Genomic DNA, 15,316 nt, shown 5'->3' with positions numbered 1-15,316 from the left:
AAGACACATCACCTAATTACAACGGCAGGGCAGCTGCAGCCTGCTCCTGGTGTGCTGCCTCTACAGCTTTTGGCTATGAGATCTTAGGCCCCCCTGCACTTGGCCCGCTGCTCTCGCCTGTGCTCACAGCAGAACGTCCATGGTCAGACATTCATTCTGTGAGCATCTTCAGAGCAGTTTGCAACTACTTTGTTAAGCAGCCATTGAGGTGTCTGCATATCACATAGGGACATTGGTATAATCTGTGCCAAAATATCCCCTGGCAGCTCCACAGTACGTGAATTCAATGAGAGATAACTGTGCTTTGCCAAAACCCCAAATCAATTTTCTTCTCCCAATTTCCACACAATTATGTGTTGTATCATAGCGTGATTACGTAGAACCTTTTTAATGCCTGCCAACTTCAGAGGATAAAATCACAGTGCTGCATATCAACAAAACCCAGCATATCCAGCCTCCAATATAAAATAACTTATATACGCAAAGCAGAATTTGCATCTTAGACAAGAAGAGATTGTCTCATTCTCTATGATGTCTTACCCAGCTACTAAAAAATAAATAATTCACATCGGATTGATGGATTTGTTTCTTGTACAGCACACGTGCGCTATTGGAGCTGACAAAGACAACATGAAAAAACCTTTTGTAATTAATAAAAGAGAATTGTTGAACACTTGCACATATTGGCACAAGGCAGAAGAGAAAAGGGAACATCACACAGCTAAGCTCAGGTGCCTTCCTCCGTGGAGCGGGACTCAGATTTCAACTTTACAAATTCTCTGGCAACTTCATCATTGGTTCTTTGAGAGAGAATCCTCAGGACTGTTAGCCCAGTCTCATCCATGTGAATCCTGCGCCCGAGGGGGCACCAGCAAGCACAGCTTCCTTTGTCTGCTATGTCTCTGAGCTGCATCACTGCTATCCCCAGCACTCGGTCCTCCCGAGCAAAGCAGTAATCCTTCACGCAGACTTGGAGCTCGTAGGCATCAGGGCCGTCTTCATTGCCCAGTATGCTGAAAAACACATTCAAGTTTATTTACAGTTTCTCAGAATGTATAAATTCCTCTGCGAAATCAAGCAGCTGACTGGAGTGCTTTGGTGAGCCACAGAAAAGCCCTTTCTACAGAAAATCCTGGTGAGAGAAGGGGAAGTAAAACCTATGGTGTACGGGCACTCTGGCCCATAAAGCCGATAAAGACAACCTGGCCACTTAGAAAGAAAAAAAGAACAGCTTTATCAAGCTGCCTTTTGAGTGTGTGTGTGTGTTAAACTGTGAAACGAGAGGAGCAGAGAACATTACAGCCTTGCCAATAGATTTTCAACTCTTTAAACATTTCTGCTTCTCCTAAGGGCTGCTGCATTTTGGTAATTAATATTTTAATTAGATGAAGTCTTTGTTAAAGATTCAGATTCTTCCATTAAAGCAAAAGCTAATAAAAAACACATTCCCAATCTTTATTATGTTTATAAAATTAAAAGAATAAATTACAAAGAAAAAGGGGGAAAAAAGAAATCTCTTCACTTAGAGGAAGCCTGACTTTCCTCACATCAGAGAGAAATTATATGGATGGTCCCTCTCCCCTAACATATTTACAGTCTTTTACTGGATCTCTCTTCTCCTCTGATTCTTACTGCACAGCTTAGTGAGCATTAGTCCATAGCTCCCTTTGTTGAGCCTTCCAGGAAAGAAAATGCCTTTATAACAACGAAAGTCAAATAAGAGAAGATCAATACTCAGCGTTGGGAAAGACAGCGATTTGAGCAGTGAAACTCACTACCAGTTCCCAGGGCTGTAGCCTTGGAAACAAATTCAGAAAGCATGTCCCACAGGTCAAGTTGGGATAAAAACACGTATTAAGACTAAAAGAACTAGAAACGCATAATGAGCTTTTAGCCTCAACTCCACCAATCAGAGTCCATTAAACAATGGAGCACAGTAAAATATCTTCACAGGACACAACGTGTTTCATAAGGCATCCAAAGGACACTGCCGGTATGGAACAGACCTCATCATCCCACCCACAGCAAAAACTCCAATAATCCAGCTTTTCCTGCCAAGGCACCACAGATTGGGCCAAAGCTACTTGTTCATGTAGTCCTTGGGGCCCTGAGCAGACTGTTTGCGGACACTGGAAAACCCTGCCTGTTCTCTGGATCAGCGTTTGCCACGTCAGATTCCCAGGCTATTTTTCAAACTTACAAGTGAAAAGTTTCATTGTATTTGGGAGCCCAGTTGTTGCTTTTTGACTTGGTTGTGAACTTTCTCTTCTTGTCACTCTGATGGGGCCCAATCATGGTGATTTCAACGAATGGACGGAACATGCCAGATGTTTGCCACTTCAGGTCGTTGGCTGCCACAACTGCAAAAGAGAGTCACAATGTGTTTTACAGTAAACGCTCATTTGTTCCCATTGCTCTGGACACCTTTCCGCTCTGCTCCACTTTCAGTTTCTTGATTCAGAGGACAAAGGTCAACTCAAAACATGGCGGTGTCCTGACACACATGGGCAGGGCATTTTTGTGATACAACGATAATGCTTTTTTACTCTAGTTTAAGTTCTGCAAAGAGATTTTCATGCTTGGACAGCACTTAGCTTTTGCCACATGCATAGTCAAGAAATTAGTCCACAAAGCAGTCATTCCTCCAGCTCCAGGCAGGCTGCCCTGCCAGTTCAGTTCTTACATGTACATCATGTGAGAGATGAGATAAAAATAAGGGGTGTTTTGGGGACCGATGTTAAGGTTTCTGCTGAAAAGGAAAATGAGACTGCAGGTAAAACAAACAAAGCCCATGGGCTGTGGGTGGTTCCAGAACCCAGAACGACTTGCTCTTTAATACTCATTCTCTCCCAGGTCACTGCAGGGAACAGACTGAAGCACAGGAAATAGTTCTGAAAATAATTTTTTGCATTGCAGTGTAGCTTTAGCCAAAAGAGAATTCTGAAGAGCTGTTTATATAAAACTTTATAGGAAATTGAAGTAGTTAAATATGCCATATTCAAGCAAAGGAGACGAAGGAGGAAGAGGAAGCCTGGGATGAATCACTGCTTTGGTTATTTTCAGAGCAGCTCTTTAGGGACCAACGAGGCCTTCAGAACGGGGGAGAGGAGCCTCTGATCTTGCTCTGCAATGTCTTGGTTTACACTGAGCTATTTCGCAACATCACCCTGTCACGCTGCCCTGTTCTGAGCTGTGGCGCCTGGCGAGAGCCATCATCCGATTTTTGTTTGCTTCATATATCATTGCCAATAAACAACAGGACTGTACACTGGCGTGTCACTGGCTGGACAAGCTCATTTGCTGTTTCTCTACGTGTTCCTGATGTGAAACAGAAAAACAATTCTGGATTCCCATCCCATGAGCTAACACAGAAGTATAGTGACTGCCAACTGGAGATTTGCCTCCACAGTCACAGAGTCTGAGCGGTAACACATGCTGCGCCATACCTTTCACTGTGACCTTGTGTTCACCAGTTCCGGGATGAGTATACAGATCAATCTGTATGGACACTTCACCCACAGGATCATCCACACCAGAGCCTGTTGGAAGAGAATTGACACCCCCCACGCACATATCGATTACTGTTTATTGGCACACGTCTTTGGTTTATGGCCTCAGCAGGAGAATACAGCGTTCTCACAGTACACCTTCCACAGCCAGCTTTTCAGTCAACATTGACAACGTAATGTTAATGCAAGATAACATCAGGCTTGCATGCCCAACACGCATGAACACTAACATTTTTTGCAGTCCACCACGAAGATTACATCCTGTTGAGAATATTATTAAGAATTTTGAAAAAATTTAAAGGACCCAAAGCTCAACAATGGACCCTCACAGAGAGCAAGGTTTTCTCAAAGGTTCCTGACAAGCTATTTTGTGTGCATGCAGCATTCCAGTGATGGGCATCAGCATTCCTGTCAGCTCAGGGAAGAAGGGAGGTAAAAAAAACCCCAACAAAACAAAACAAAACAAAACACATCAGAGAGGAAGTTTAGGAAAAGTAAGACAAAGGCGTTAATGATTTGCACAGAGCTATAGTGCAGTCTCACCTTCCAAGAACCTTTTTTCATGTAATATATCAGACAGAAGTTCTCATCCTGACTGCCCATCTGCTTCCCTTTGGAGGATAACGAGAACCCCTTCACTTTTATGCCCGAAAAATGATGAGAGAGAAGCACCCACGAGTTGCATACTTATTTCCCTTCATCAATTGGCCAGGGAGAAAACAAGATGTAGATCCACGGAGGAAAAGATAATGTGTTGTAACAGAGGGAGAAGATCTCATGAACTTTACAATTCATGTATCATGATGTTTCTAACTCTTTTAACTTTTAATCATGATTATCATGCAACATGAGGAAAATATCATGTTTCTGTGTAGGAAAGTCAAGATGTCATGTAAATTACAGAAGATGACTGCTCTGCGAAATGAAAATGAAGTCTTCGGTAAGACAGTGGGATTGATTTTACTCTCTCTTTGGTAACTGCCTGACCTCAGGCTGACAATTAGCAATACTGTTGTAATTGGGATACCTACAGGGTAATTGAGCACCTACGAACAGTGGTGTTATTTTGTCAATTCTGAGGCTAAGACACATTACTAAGTGAAAAAATTGGTGTATTTGAAAATCAAGGTAAGGAGCTCGAAGGATATCATTAAACAAACATTTTGATTAGATCTAACACGTCAACCTTCACAAGAACGGTCTGCGGGCAGAAAAACCACTCATTTAAAAACCAAGAGGTTGAGAGCTAATCTGTGCAATTCTCTGAAGAGAATTACATGGCACAGAACTGTAGGCATGAAAGTCACATTTATACACGAGTAAAAGCACCTGAGCAAACAAAACACAACCTCAAATTATCATCTCAGGGTAGATTCTTGACCCGAGTACAATAAACACCCTCTAGTCTGTAACATTTGTACGTGATTGTACGTGATGTGCTGTATTCTCCCTGCTTAGAAGGGCAGTGTTCATTTTGTCTGTGTATAAGCACAAAGCCTCAAAATTGGTGGGCTTAATTATTGACCAGACCCATCTGATGGTGTGGGTCTGTCACACCATTGGCATTTTCCATGGGAACAGGCAAGATTACCAAGAATATATAACAACTTTATCAAGCCACACCTGCAGAAACATCAGCCACTGCTCAGGTCTTCATTCTACTGTGGTGTAATTAAGAGGTTGTAAAGGAGACACTGATGTTTCGAGGAACGACAGCGGAATTATTCCATTAGGTTTCTTTATTTTCTACCTCTGTTCTTTTCTTTTCACTCAAAATTCTTGTTCTATTAACTGAAACGTTCAGAGACAAAAAACCATTTTGTGGACGGCCAGTGAAAAATGTTCTGAGCATGTACAACTGCATGCATACGCATGCTTGTACGTTTGGTGAGAAGCAGATTTAAATCTTGACATGAAAGTCTCATTGGTATTGTGGTACTGGAAGGTGAAACTGCAGAACTGAGCTCGTGCAGTAAGTTACAGATTATTTCACCTAAGATAACAAAAGACTTTGGACAGAAAAAAATAAATTGAGAGATGAAACACAACAAGACTTAATTTTTTAGGGCTCTCCCAGGCTTGTAGCTACCCCTTTCAAGCCAGATGGTTCAAGCTTGGCCATATCAGACATTACCAGGTATTACAGCAGCCTGTCTCGGCAGACCATATGCATGCAAGTCTAGGACTTGAAACAGCAATTCACAGCCCATGGTAAAGGGAAGGGGAACAAGTCCACAGCATCTCTCAAAAAACAATCGATCTGAGACAGCTTTCATATCCCACGAATAAATCTCAAGCTTGGAACAGGCTCTCAGGCACTTCTAAATCACACAACTCGTGGCTGTGTCTGTGGGATGCAAGCATTCGGTGAAAGTTCACTTCTACAGGGAGCTACAGGGAACGGCTCTCTGGACGATGTTTCCGAGCATGGGCAAGATGACTTCAACAGCAAGGCAGTTGGCTAATGTTGTTATGGTAACAACATTAGTCTTGAACATACCCTTATCAGGAAGAACGTCTTCATTAGCGGTAAACCTAATACCTTTCCCATCATGCACTGAGACATGAATTCAAAAGGCAAGAAGCAAGCAGGGTAAAGAGAGAACAGTATGAATTACAGTCCAATTAGTGGTGTACTTAAATAAACACAAGATAAATATTCTAGCTCACAACAGATAAAACATCCTTTTAGGTCTTCAGCACCAACACAGGCTTTGGAGAGCAAGGCTGTCTGCGAGTAAGGGATTGTCTGGGTTCAAACAACAAGAGGCTTTGTGCTGCATAACTGAACTGAAAGCCCTGATCCAACTTTGCAGAGCAAACATTCAAAGACATAGTGCTATAGAAGCCTGCTCAGTAAGAAAACGAAGGCAACAGACAACTCACAAACTGGAAGATGCAACCATTAGGCAGTAAGTAAGAGTCAGTATTTAAGTAGTTCTGCATGCAGCCATTTCCTCCCATGGGCCTATAAGAAGCTTGACTCATGTGAAGGGAAGCATCAGTCAGAGAGCTCTGGAAAGCAGATGTCAGCTGTAAATACTAGCGGTGTCCCTTCTGTTCCTCCAATGCATTTGCAGATCTCCACTCCCATCGCCAACCGGGGTTACTGAGAAGTGTATGCAAGCAATAGCCTTTTCTAGCCTCAATCCCAGGAGCAAGTCCTGGCTTTCTCAGAGATATTCATCATTGATCCTACCCATATCAGGTGGTGTAGCTCAAGTCTTTTGTTCCTCAAACAGGTTCCACAACTCTCCAGCCTGCTAATGTAGAAGGTGCTGATTTGGACCAGCTCAATGGTCTGCCACTTTAGTCTCCTAAAATGGCTCAGACCACCCACAAAGAACTGTTGTCAGTCAGCTATGAGATATAATTGATGACCTGGTAACGGGTGCATCTTATAGCCTAAAGCTAGAGCTTCATTATTTCTAAGCTGCCTTAAAAAACAAAAACACCTCTTCCTGGCCTGCTTTTGTGGCAACCCTGTTTATTCCTCCTGCTCTTAGATCATGTTCAGTTATCTTTGTGTATCTGTAAACACTCACCCACAGTGGAGTTTTAGTCAAATCCTGCATTGCATGAAGATGCTTCCTCGTGTCAACTTTGAATCTGCCACTTTGCAACTGCAATTTCTTGCCCTTATTTTAAACACACCTGACTATAGCACGGAGTGTAGAACAGTAGTGCTGCACACATCCATATATCTTGGCTCCTCATGACAACATAATAGGATGCTCGTTAAAAACTAGCCTCAATTCATGGTCTGGATATGTAAAGGGAAACATTTGCCACAGAGCAGGAAAGACTAAAACACACTGTGCACACAAGTTCCCCGTTAAAAAGTGTTTTGTGTAGCTCTAATGGAGTTCCTAGAGTCCCTTGTGGATGAGTAGTCTTTGGCCTGTCTGGCCACTGGATGTCATTGTTGTTCTGCTGGGACACAGCTATAGGACAACTCTCTCAAATGCAGGTACTGACTCTAACTTCAGTGTTTTAAGGCAGTATGATTCAACCTAAGCATGAATATATTGTGCTGCTAAAGGCATGGATGATTCAGTCCCCCCAAACTACGCTCAGCATGTCATTTTAAAAACAAACCTTGTTTTGCTCAGGAATTCTTAGTATTTTCTCCTCTGGTTGGGGAATGCCAGTATCAAGCAGTCTCATTTGTATACGAGGGAAAAGTGTGTTGGCTAGGGAGCGCCTTCCCCTTAATTTCAGGGCTCCATGTGACAGTTAGTACAGTCTGTTGGGTCACCGGCTCTCATAGGCTTGGAAAGATTAAAGGAAAAAGGACTCCAAGCAAAAAGATAGTAGAAAGACACCCCCATGGAGTTGTATGACTTCTGCTGCTGAGATGTCTTAGCCCAATGACAAGGCTTGGGTTTAAACAGCCTGAAAACTTAAAGCATTGGTTTCAGTTTTGACCCAACCTCTAACAACATCTGTTTCCTCTTCCTGAGATCAGTCAGATTCATATTCAGCCAGCAAAGGTCCCTGACTAGACACCAAATTATTCGGTACAACAATCTGGAGATGTTTATATGACAGCAGTGAAAGACAGAGACAATTAACTGCTTACCCCTTCTAAATCGAGGAAATAGCACTGCTGTTGGACCTTCCCAGAGAGCTACCAAAGAACTCCAGTGACCCATCCCAGCAGCTTACTAATACGTTGAACACACTGTGGTGATTTGTAATCACCTAGCTCGCACATGTACTGTATTGGCTGCAGACAAAACAGTGCTTTCGTGGCTCTCCTAAGAGACTTCTCCCTTTACAAGCAACATGTAGCTCCATTACTCATCACGTTGCTGTCAATCAGCCTTCGTCAGGACTACATGGGTTGCTGGCAGATGGCCTGTGACACAGGCACCAACTAGTTTCTGTGGTTGTGTCTTGCTGAAATGGTCTCTCGCACCACCGTGTAAGTCTCAGTACCGTAACTTCAAATTTCAGTGAAGTCACCCACCCACACTGATTCATGAAACGTGACTGTTAAGTGAGGATTGCCGAAAAAAAGACCACAAACACCCAAGGCCTTATGTTTCACATATTTCTGCTCTCTCGAAATGTACATGCTGAGTGGGAAATAACCCCCTTTCCCTCCTTTCCAGTTTCAAAAGCTCTGAACTGTCATATTTTGAGAAACGTTACTGCCAACACCTCTCTACAAACTGGCAGTACAAGACACAGTAATTATGAACAGAACAGATACCTCCATTCAACGTTACCAACCACACAAAAGAGCCTTACCCTGAGCTGTCTGAGTCTGGACAAAGGTTTTGATGAGAGTGTCTGTGGTCTGAGTGTAGAGAGAGAGCGCATATCGAAGTGACTGCAGGTCCGGACTCTTCTCCAAGAAGGTTTTCTTCAGACCATTCCCACCAGCGTGGAAATATTGCTAGAAGCAAAAAGAAACATGAAAAACAGAGGAAGAATTGCAACCAGCAACCAACATTTACGTGCTATTGTGTGTGTGCATGGGGAAGAGCTGGAAAAATTCACAAAATAGCTTCTGTACTGGAAATTCAGCTCTTATATCAACTGCTAGCAACTGCTCAAGGCTTTCCTTTTCAGAAGTATTTAAATATAAATATGCTGGCTCCCTGCACATGCCAGTCACCCAAACCTATTCAGGTTTACATGACCACGGCAGTATCACTCAGTGCCTTTATAGCTGTAACAACAGCAACAGACTCCTGCCGTCTCCTGAACTGGGACAGGCACTACCCTCCCAAATAGTATTTGGGGATGGAGCAAGAGAACGACAGAGCCAGAAATAGCATCACTTACTTTGATCGTATCCAGTGCCAGATCCAAAACAGCACACTGCTTTGGAGTGAGACTCCTAGTTTCTTCTCTCACCATATGATCCTGCAAACAACCATTTTATTTGACATGAATATGCTGTCAGAGACTAAAGGAGAAGGAGTTCCCACTATCATCACTTTTTCTGGATTCATGCTGCGGCTACAGGGTCACAGCATTACTTCAGCTGTTTAAGGAGTGCTTAATGGAGTCTCTCAGAGTCATTTATTACAGCTTAACTTGAAAATAAACCCAATTCCTCTGTTCTGGCAGGCATAGAAGAGAAAAAAGGAAATAAATTGTCACTTATCTCTGTCCAGTTTCAAGTCACAGTTTGTCTCTCAGAAAACCCAAACAGGTGTCTGCTTGCTATCCCCGTCATTCTGGAGCAGCCACAATAAAACTCTCAAAACACGACCTAAACCAAGGAATTCTGAGAACCGGATATTGGGCAAATTGGGTTTATATGCTGTTTGTGGATTTTTTAACTTCTTCCATCTACAAAGGTCACTAATGCATCACACCATTGATGGTGTAGAAGAACAAAACTAACCAACCAAACACCAAGTTCTAGAAAACACCTTTGCTAGTAGTTGTTGTTCCCATTAAGACACACCATCTCTAGTAGCAAAGAGCCAGAAATCCCTTGGGAAGGGGTTCCCTTCCCTGCAGTGGGAATGTATCGCTCTTAGACTCCTGCCTGGCTACAAGGATGTGCCAGGTACTTTACTAAGCTCTTTCTCTCTGATGCTTAGTCTAGATTTCTGGGGGAAATGGTATGTTTTAGGAAGTCAAAGCTTTGCACGAGCCCAAATCCTAACAGTCTGAGCTGCTGGAGGGTCAGGCCAGTTGACTGCAGCCTGGGTGCTGAAGTGTTCATGAAAAAGATGCAGACAAATCAGACAAAGGATACTTATCCCTATCTTAAACGTGCCATAGCCTCTGATAGGAGACATTTTCCAGGAGACACATCTACTGAACTGTCTTTGGGTAAAGCATACCTAGTGCGTGGCATCACTACGATGCGTGCGTCTCACACTGATAAACCTGCTGGCTATCTTGCAGTCTGATGATCTTTCACATTGTCTGGTGCTGTTCCACTCATCACCCACCACAATCCACTGCCTGCCTGATGGAGATGAGGCTCACCGCAGTCTAGGTGCAGTGCTAGGCATTTGCCGTGCTTCTCACAGACATCTAACTAGCACCTCTGAGAAGTGCTGCGTTAAACTGTAAAGAAGATGCCTCTCAAGTCAGCAGTACCTCAGACAAGTTTGCACTGTGCTTTCTCAAGTACTAGAGACATATCTCAACCTGCTTCTTTCCCCACACAGGATGCTCCTGGTCAGGGGACCTATGGGCAATGGCAGTGTAAGCTGCAATGTATCTTCTGTTGCTCTTCTTAGGGGAACAATAGCTCTCCTCCCTCTTCATCACGAGGTTGGAGTAATTCAATTGAAGATGATGTGGCTTCACACTTCAGTACACAGAGAATAAAACATACTTTTCTCTCTCTGACAGTCAGATTAAGTGCACAATCAGCCAGGGGCCAAGGCCATGCTCATGGGAGAGGCCAGTTTAGTCAGGGTAGCCGTGTCCCCAAGGCAGAGTGACTTTCCTGTCTGTTGAAATGACTTTCTAGATCTGCCTGACGTATTCCCCACACTGCAACAGAAACCTGGTGGTCAGCATTTTTCCCTTAATCACCTAAGGAGCTCGTTCAGCCCCACTCTGAGTGGCCACCCTGACAGTCCCCTTGTCACTGCTTTCTAAGAGAGTTTCCCAGTGCCATTTACTTCAACACATTGTGTAAAAATAAGCCAGTGACTGGACTGGTAACGCTTGCACCTACACACAGAGGAGCCCATGACTGTCATTCCTCTGCACACCTGCCCTCTGCAAATCCCACACTGTTCCCATAAAGGACGGCACAGAGTGCCACCCTGCACTTCCCAGATTGCCACAGGAGCAAGCCACAAATACTCACATCAAATAATTATGCAACTTCAAGCAGAAGAAGTAAAAAAAAAATAAAAAATTTTTAAAAGTCTTTTCTTGGTCTCTCATACTCATCCTTGTGTTCTCCACAGACAGTCTCAGAACCACTGTGGTCAGAGCTCAGCTGGTTACCCTGGGGCAGCACAAGGGAGAGGAGGCTGCTCCTCCCTGTTCTGGCTGCTGGCTATTAAGCAAACCAAGCAAAAGGAGTTCGATAATAAATGGGAGGCAGATACGAGGCACCAAGGTGCCAGGTTCATGGTTAGTTTTCTGAGCATTTTAAAATACACTGTGAAATTGATTTGTCATCAGGATGAGAGCCTGTGCTTGTCAGGTCTGTCAGTCTCAGTTTTCAGCTGAGTTATCCATTTCATGAGGGCTCTGTTTCCCCTGTTCTATTTAAGACAAATAGGACTTAAAATCCATCCCATAATTTTCCCAAGTTTTTAGTGGAACTGCAAAATGCACAGGAGAGGGGCTCTGAAGAGCCATTTACTCATGCCTTCCCTGTTAGCTTGCAGACGCCTGCAAAAACAGAACAAAAAACGCTGCATCTTCCACAGACCCAAACAACTTACACTCTTGTAACACCTTTACTCTCCTGGAAATTTCTGAACACAACGTCAGTTCACACCATCTGCCTGAACTAAAGGTCCCCAGAATGCAGGTGGTAGAGTGTTTTCACACGTGTACGGCTCTCTGGCTGCACATAAAATCCTGTGTACCTGTGCTGCCGCAGTCCTAAATGTGGATGTGCAAATAAAGGTTTGAATACACACCAGGGTTTGCCTGACCTGCGCCGTTACACGCATTCCTAAAAATACAGTCCAGAGCTACCAAAGTCAAATTTTACAGTAAGTGAACCACAGACAGGCCGCTGCTGAGGGATGGCCTTCATCTGACCAGTGTGAATGGAAACCAGCAAAGCTTCCAACTCACTGCTGGCAAAAGGAACCTTCTATACATTAAGAGTTTTCAGCAATGAGAAATTGCAGCAGAATTAAAAAGGTGACAGTGAATGTCACTGGCTATGCCCAAGAATGCAGTTTAGCCACAGGAACTCGCAACTGTCTGCGCACAAACTCGTCCTTGTGACCTGGGAGGAGAAACAGAGCAGATTCAGAGCTCTCCCCCTTTGACACCAGGAGCCTATGCAAAAGGCAGGGATGGCTCCTCCTCCTCCAAATGCTGGGTTCTTGGTGATGTTTTTGAAAGGGGAAGGGGATACGTACGGGAAAGGAGTCACATCTGGAGGCTGTGTTTTAGCTCCCACCCTCCCAGGCTGGCTACAAAGCTGTAAGTGTAGGAAGCAGGAGAGATGGTGCAGTCCTTGGGAGCCATGACGTCACCAGGGAGGACAGTCTGACTGTGGGAGCGCATAGGCTGTCCCCCAGCACTAGTGACAGCTATTCCCTTGACGGTTTATGTTATGTCACTGTTAACTGCTCAAAACGCAGCTGGAGAAAAGCGTGTGCACCTAATGACACACCTGCATGGCCAGATCACTTACTAGGATTACTAATAAGCACATCCTTAAAGGAATTGTGTGCCGTCCTGGCTGTGTATGTAAAACTTATCTGCTGGGCGAGGGAGATGGAAGACTGTATAATCAGTGGGTAAGACAAAAAAAAAAAGGACAAATGCATTTTGAAATTGCACTAATCACTTAGGAGAATGCCCTTTGCTGTGAGAAGATTTTGCTGATCACGCTCTGAGACAGAGATCACGTCCAGCTCCGTCTTCCTTGCAGCCCACTTTGTGCACTGACGCTTCAGATTTAGACGACCTCTGGCACAATACCTGTTTTGCAGCACAAGTCAAACCACAGCAAGGTGCAATTCGAATGTTGTACGGCATCACTATTTTCATACCGTTCCTGTCGTGACCAGTGAATTAATGCTTGATTGGCTTATGATGAGGTGGCATGCACTTAGTAATGCTCATGTCATGCACTGTCACATCATGCACTGTCAAAACACATCAACAGAGACTTCGTGCTAAATGCCAGCTTGCCTGTAAAGAGAGCCCACGCAGAAGAATTTACAGACACAGGCTCTCTTCCCCATAAGCACCAGTTATTTTTGTAGCATTTCACATTTATTCATCAATAGCTACCACGATCATCTTTCCAACCAATATCTCACTGTCAGGATTTCCCTTTTATACATGAGGATACAGAGGAACCAGCCAGATATTGAGAACTCTACCTCTCTCATTTTAAATTGATACACCAAACTGATCGCTGTATCTACAGCAGAGAGAAACCACTTTCATGATTAAACACACAACATAATGTAACAGTTAAACACGATACTAATGTTACCAGAATGCATTTAAAAGCACATTTAATGCATTTAAAAAGCATTTCTCCGTAACTGCATTCAGCAGCAAACCACTGGAAGACATGCTACATACTACTACACTTCCACGCACAGACATTAACACAAGCCATGCAGGACAATACCTTCAACTTTGACAAGTGTCCCAGTTCCTTAGCAGCACTGAAAATCAACTGTGTCCCCTATGATTGCAAGAAGTTAGAAAAGAAAGGAGAGTAGGGAAAAAAGATTATAAACAACCTTTGCATGTTTGTCCTTTGAGCAAGTCAAGTCAGTTCACAGCCAGAACTTCATGAAACTGCCCCAAGGCCAGCCACAGCAACTCGACTCCTTGCCAGTTGATTATCTAGTATATAAAACCTGGCATTTCTGGGGATACCACATCTAGAGCTATTTCAGAGCACAACACGCTGTTCACTCTTGCTAACAGCACCCACCCATTTAAACAGGATGCACCTTCAAAAGGATTGCACAGGCTGGGGGAGAAGGCAGTGCTCTGGCTTTGTCTCCAAGAGCTCCTTTAGATTTCAAATCAAACAGAGATGAAGGCAGCATAACACCAGGCAAAGTCAAAGGTAACACAACTGATGTTTAACTCACTTGTATATAACTTGTTGTATAACACAACTCCTATTAAGTACAGCCCAAACAGACCAGAAACAAAACTGAATCTGAGCAGTTCTGGGGTTAGAGATCCGCAAACGAGGGCCGGTAAATACTACAGCACCACCTTTACATGTCAAAAGATTGGCCAATGACTGTTCTTACTCGCTATGGTTTACTGATACTGTATGACCAATGAAGAAACAAAAAAGGGAAGATAAATCCCAATGGTGGGAAATCTTGCTTTGAGTCACTTACACTCTAATATAACGGATTTTCACTTACTTTCTCTGCAATAGTTACAAGAAAGATATTTCTTTTTTCCCCAGCACAGCATTTCTCTGTGGTGTAATATTCCTTCTGACTGGAGAATTAAGTCCAAAATTTAATGAGAAAGCCAAAAGCAACCAAGACAATTCTCCAGTCTCTTCTCCCACAGATGCTTTATTGGGTGTGCTGGAATTTATTTTCTTCCACTCTGCTCCTTTTCATTCACCTAATCTTGCCTTTTTCTTTAAAAAAAAAAAGTGACAACTGCCTGTTACTCCACTGGGAATAAAATCCCAGCCTACTGTAATTCTGGCCATGAACTGTGCCTCTGTCATACCATGAAACTTTGTCCTCCACTTCAGCCCTATCAGGCTAGTCAGATTTGATCTTTAGGACCAAGACAAAGCTACAGGTGACCCCTCTTCCCTAGATAAACCTCCTGTCCATTATCTCTCTCAGGAAAGCCTTTGGTATGTCAGGAGCACTGCCTTCTCAAAGATGATCTTTGGCTCCCCTGGCTTGTAACTGGTCAATAGGGGCTAGTGTTAAAAGCATGTGTAAATGTCACCAGAGGTTATCAGCTGAGAAGTGTCTGGGGGATGTTCCCAGCTGAATGCCTGAAATAGGCTTCTAGGGACAGACACTTTCCAGTAGGGTCTTCTTGCTCAGGAAAATACTTGGGAGAAGATTAAGCTCATCTTACCTGGGGAATGCTGCCTCCATGAGGACCACATTTCCCCAAGGGTCTTCAGTAAATCCTTTTCTCCTCTTCACAGCCCTCTTTCC

General features: G+C 43.7%; 1 protein-coding gene across 1 annotated transcript in view; it reads right to left on the bottom strand.

Annotated features, from left to right (window-relative positions):
• Positions 1-289: 289 nt before the first annotated feature.
• The window catches only part of LOC104489153 (protein unc-13 homolog B-like), a gene marked incomplete at its 5' end in the record, with an annotated part of 52,349 nt that continues 37,322 nt past the window's right edge, over positions 290-15,316 (bottom strand). Inside the window, 7 exons of the mRNA XM_010131284.1 lie at positions 290-1,013; positions 2,201-2,360; positions 3,447-3,539; positions 6,010-6,066; positions 8,766-8,913; positions 9,306-9,386; positions 13,783-13,839. Coding sequence (XP_010129586.1) covers positions 728-1,013; positions 2,201-2,360; positions 3,447-3,539; positions 6,010-6,066; positions 8,766-8,913; positions 9,306-9,386; positions 13,783-13,839 — 882 coding nt within the window. The remainder of the gene's footprint in view (positions 1,014-2,200; positions 2,361-3,446; positions 3,540-6,009; positions 6,067-8,765; positions 8,914-9,305; positions 9,387-13,782; positions 13,840-15,316) is intronic.

The sequence above is a fragment of the Buceros rhinoceros genome, unplaced genomic scaffold (genome assembly GCF_000710305.1).
Source record: "Buceros rhinoceros silvestris isolate BGI_N320 unplaced genomic scaffold, ASM71030v1 scaffold960, whole genome shotgun sequence".
Taxonomy (NCBI): Eukaryota; Metazoa; Chordata; class Aves; order Bucerotiformes; family Bucerotidae; genus Buceros; species Buceros rhinoceros.
Note: the sequence above shows the minus strand (reverse complement) of the source record. Positions and strands in the feature narration are given on the sequence as shown.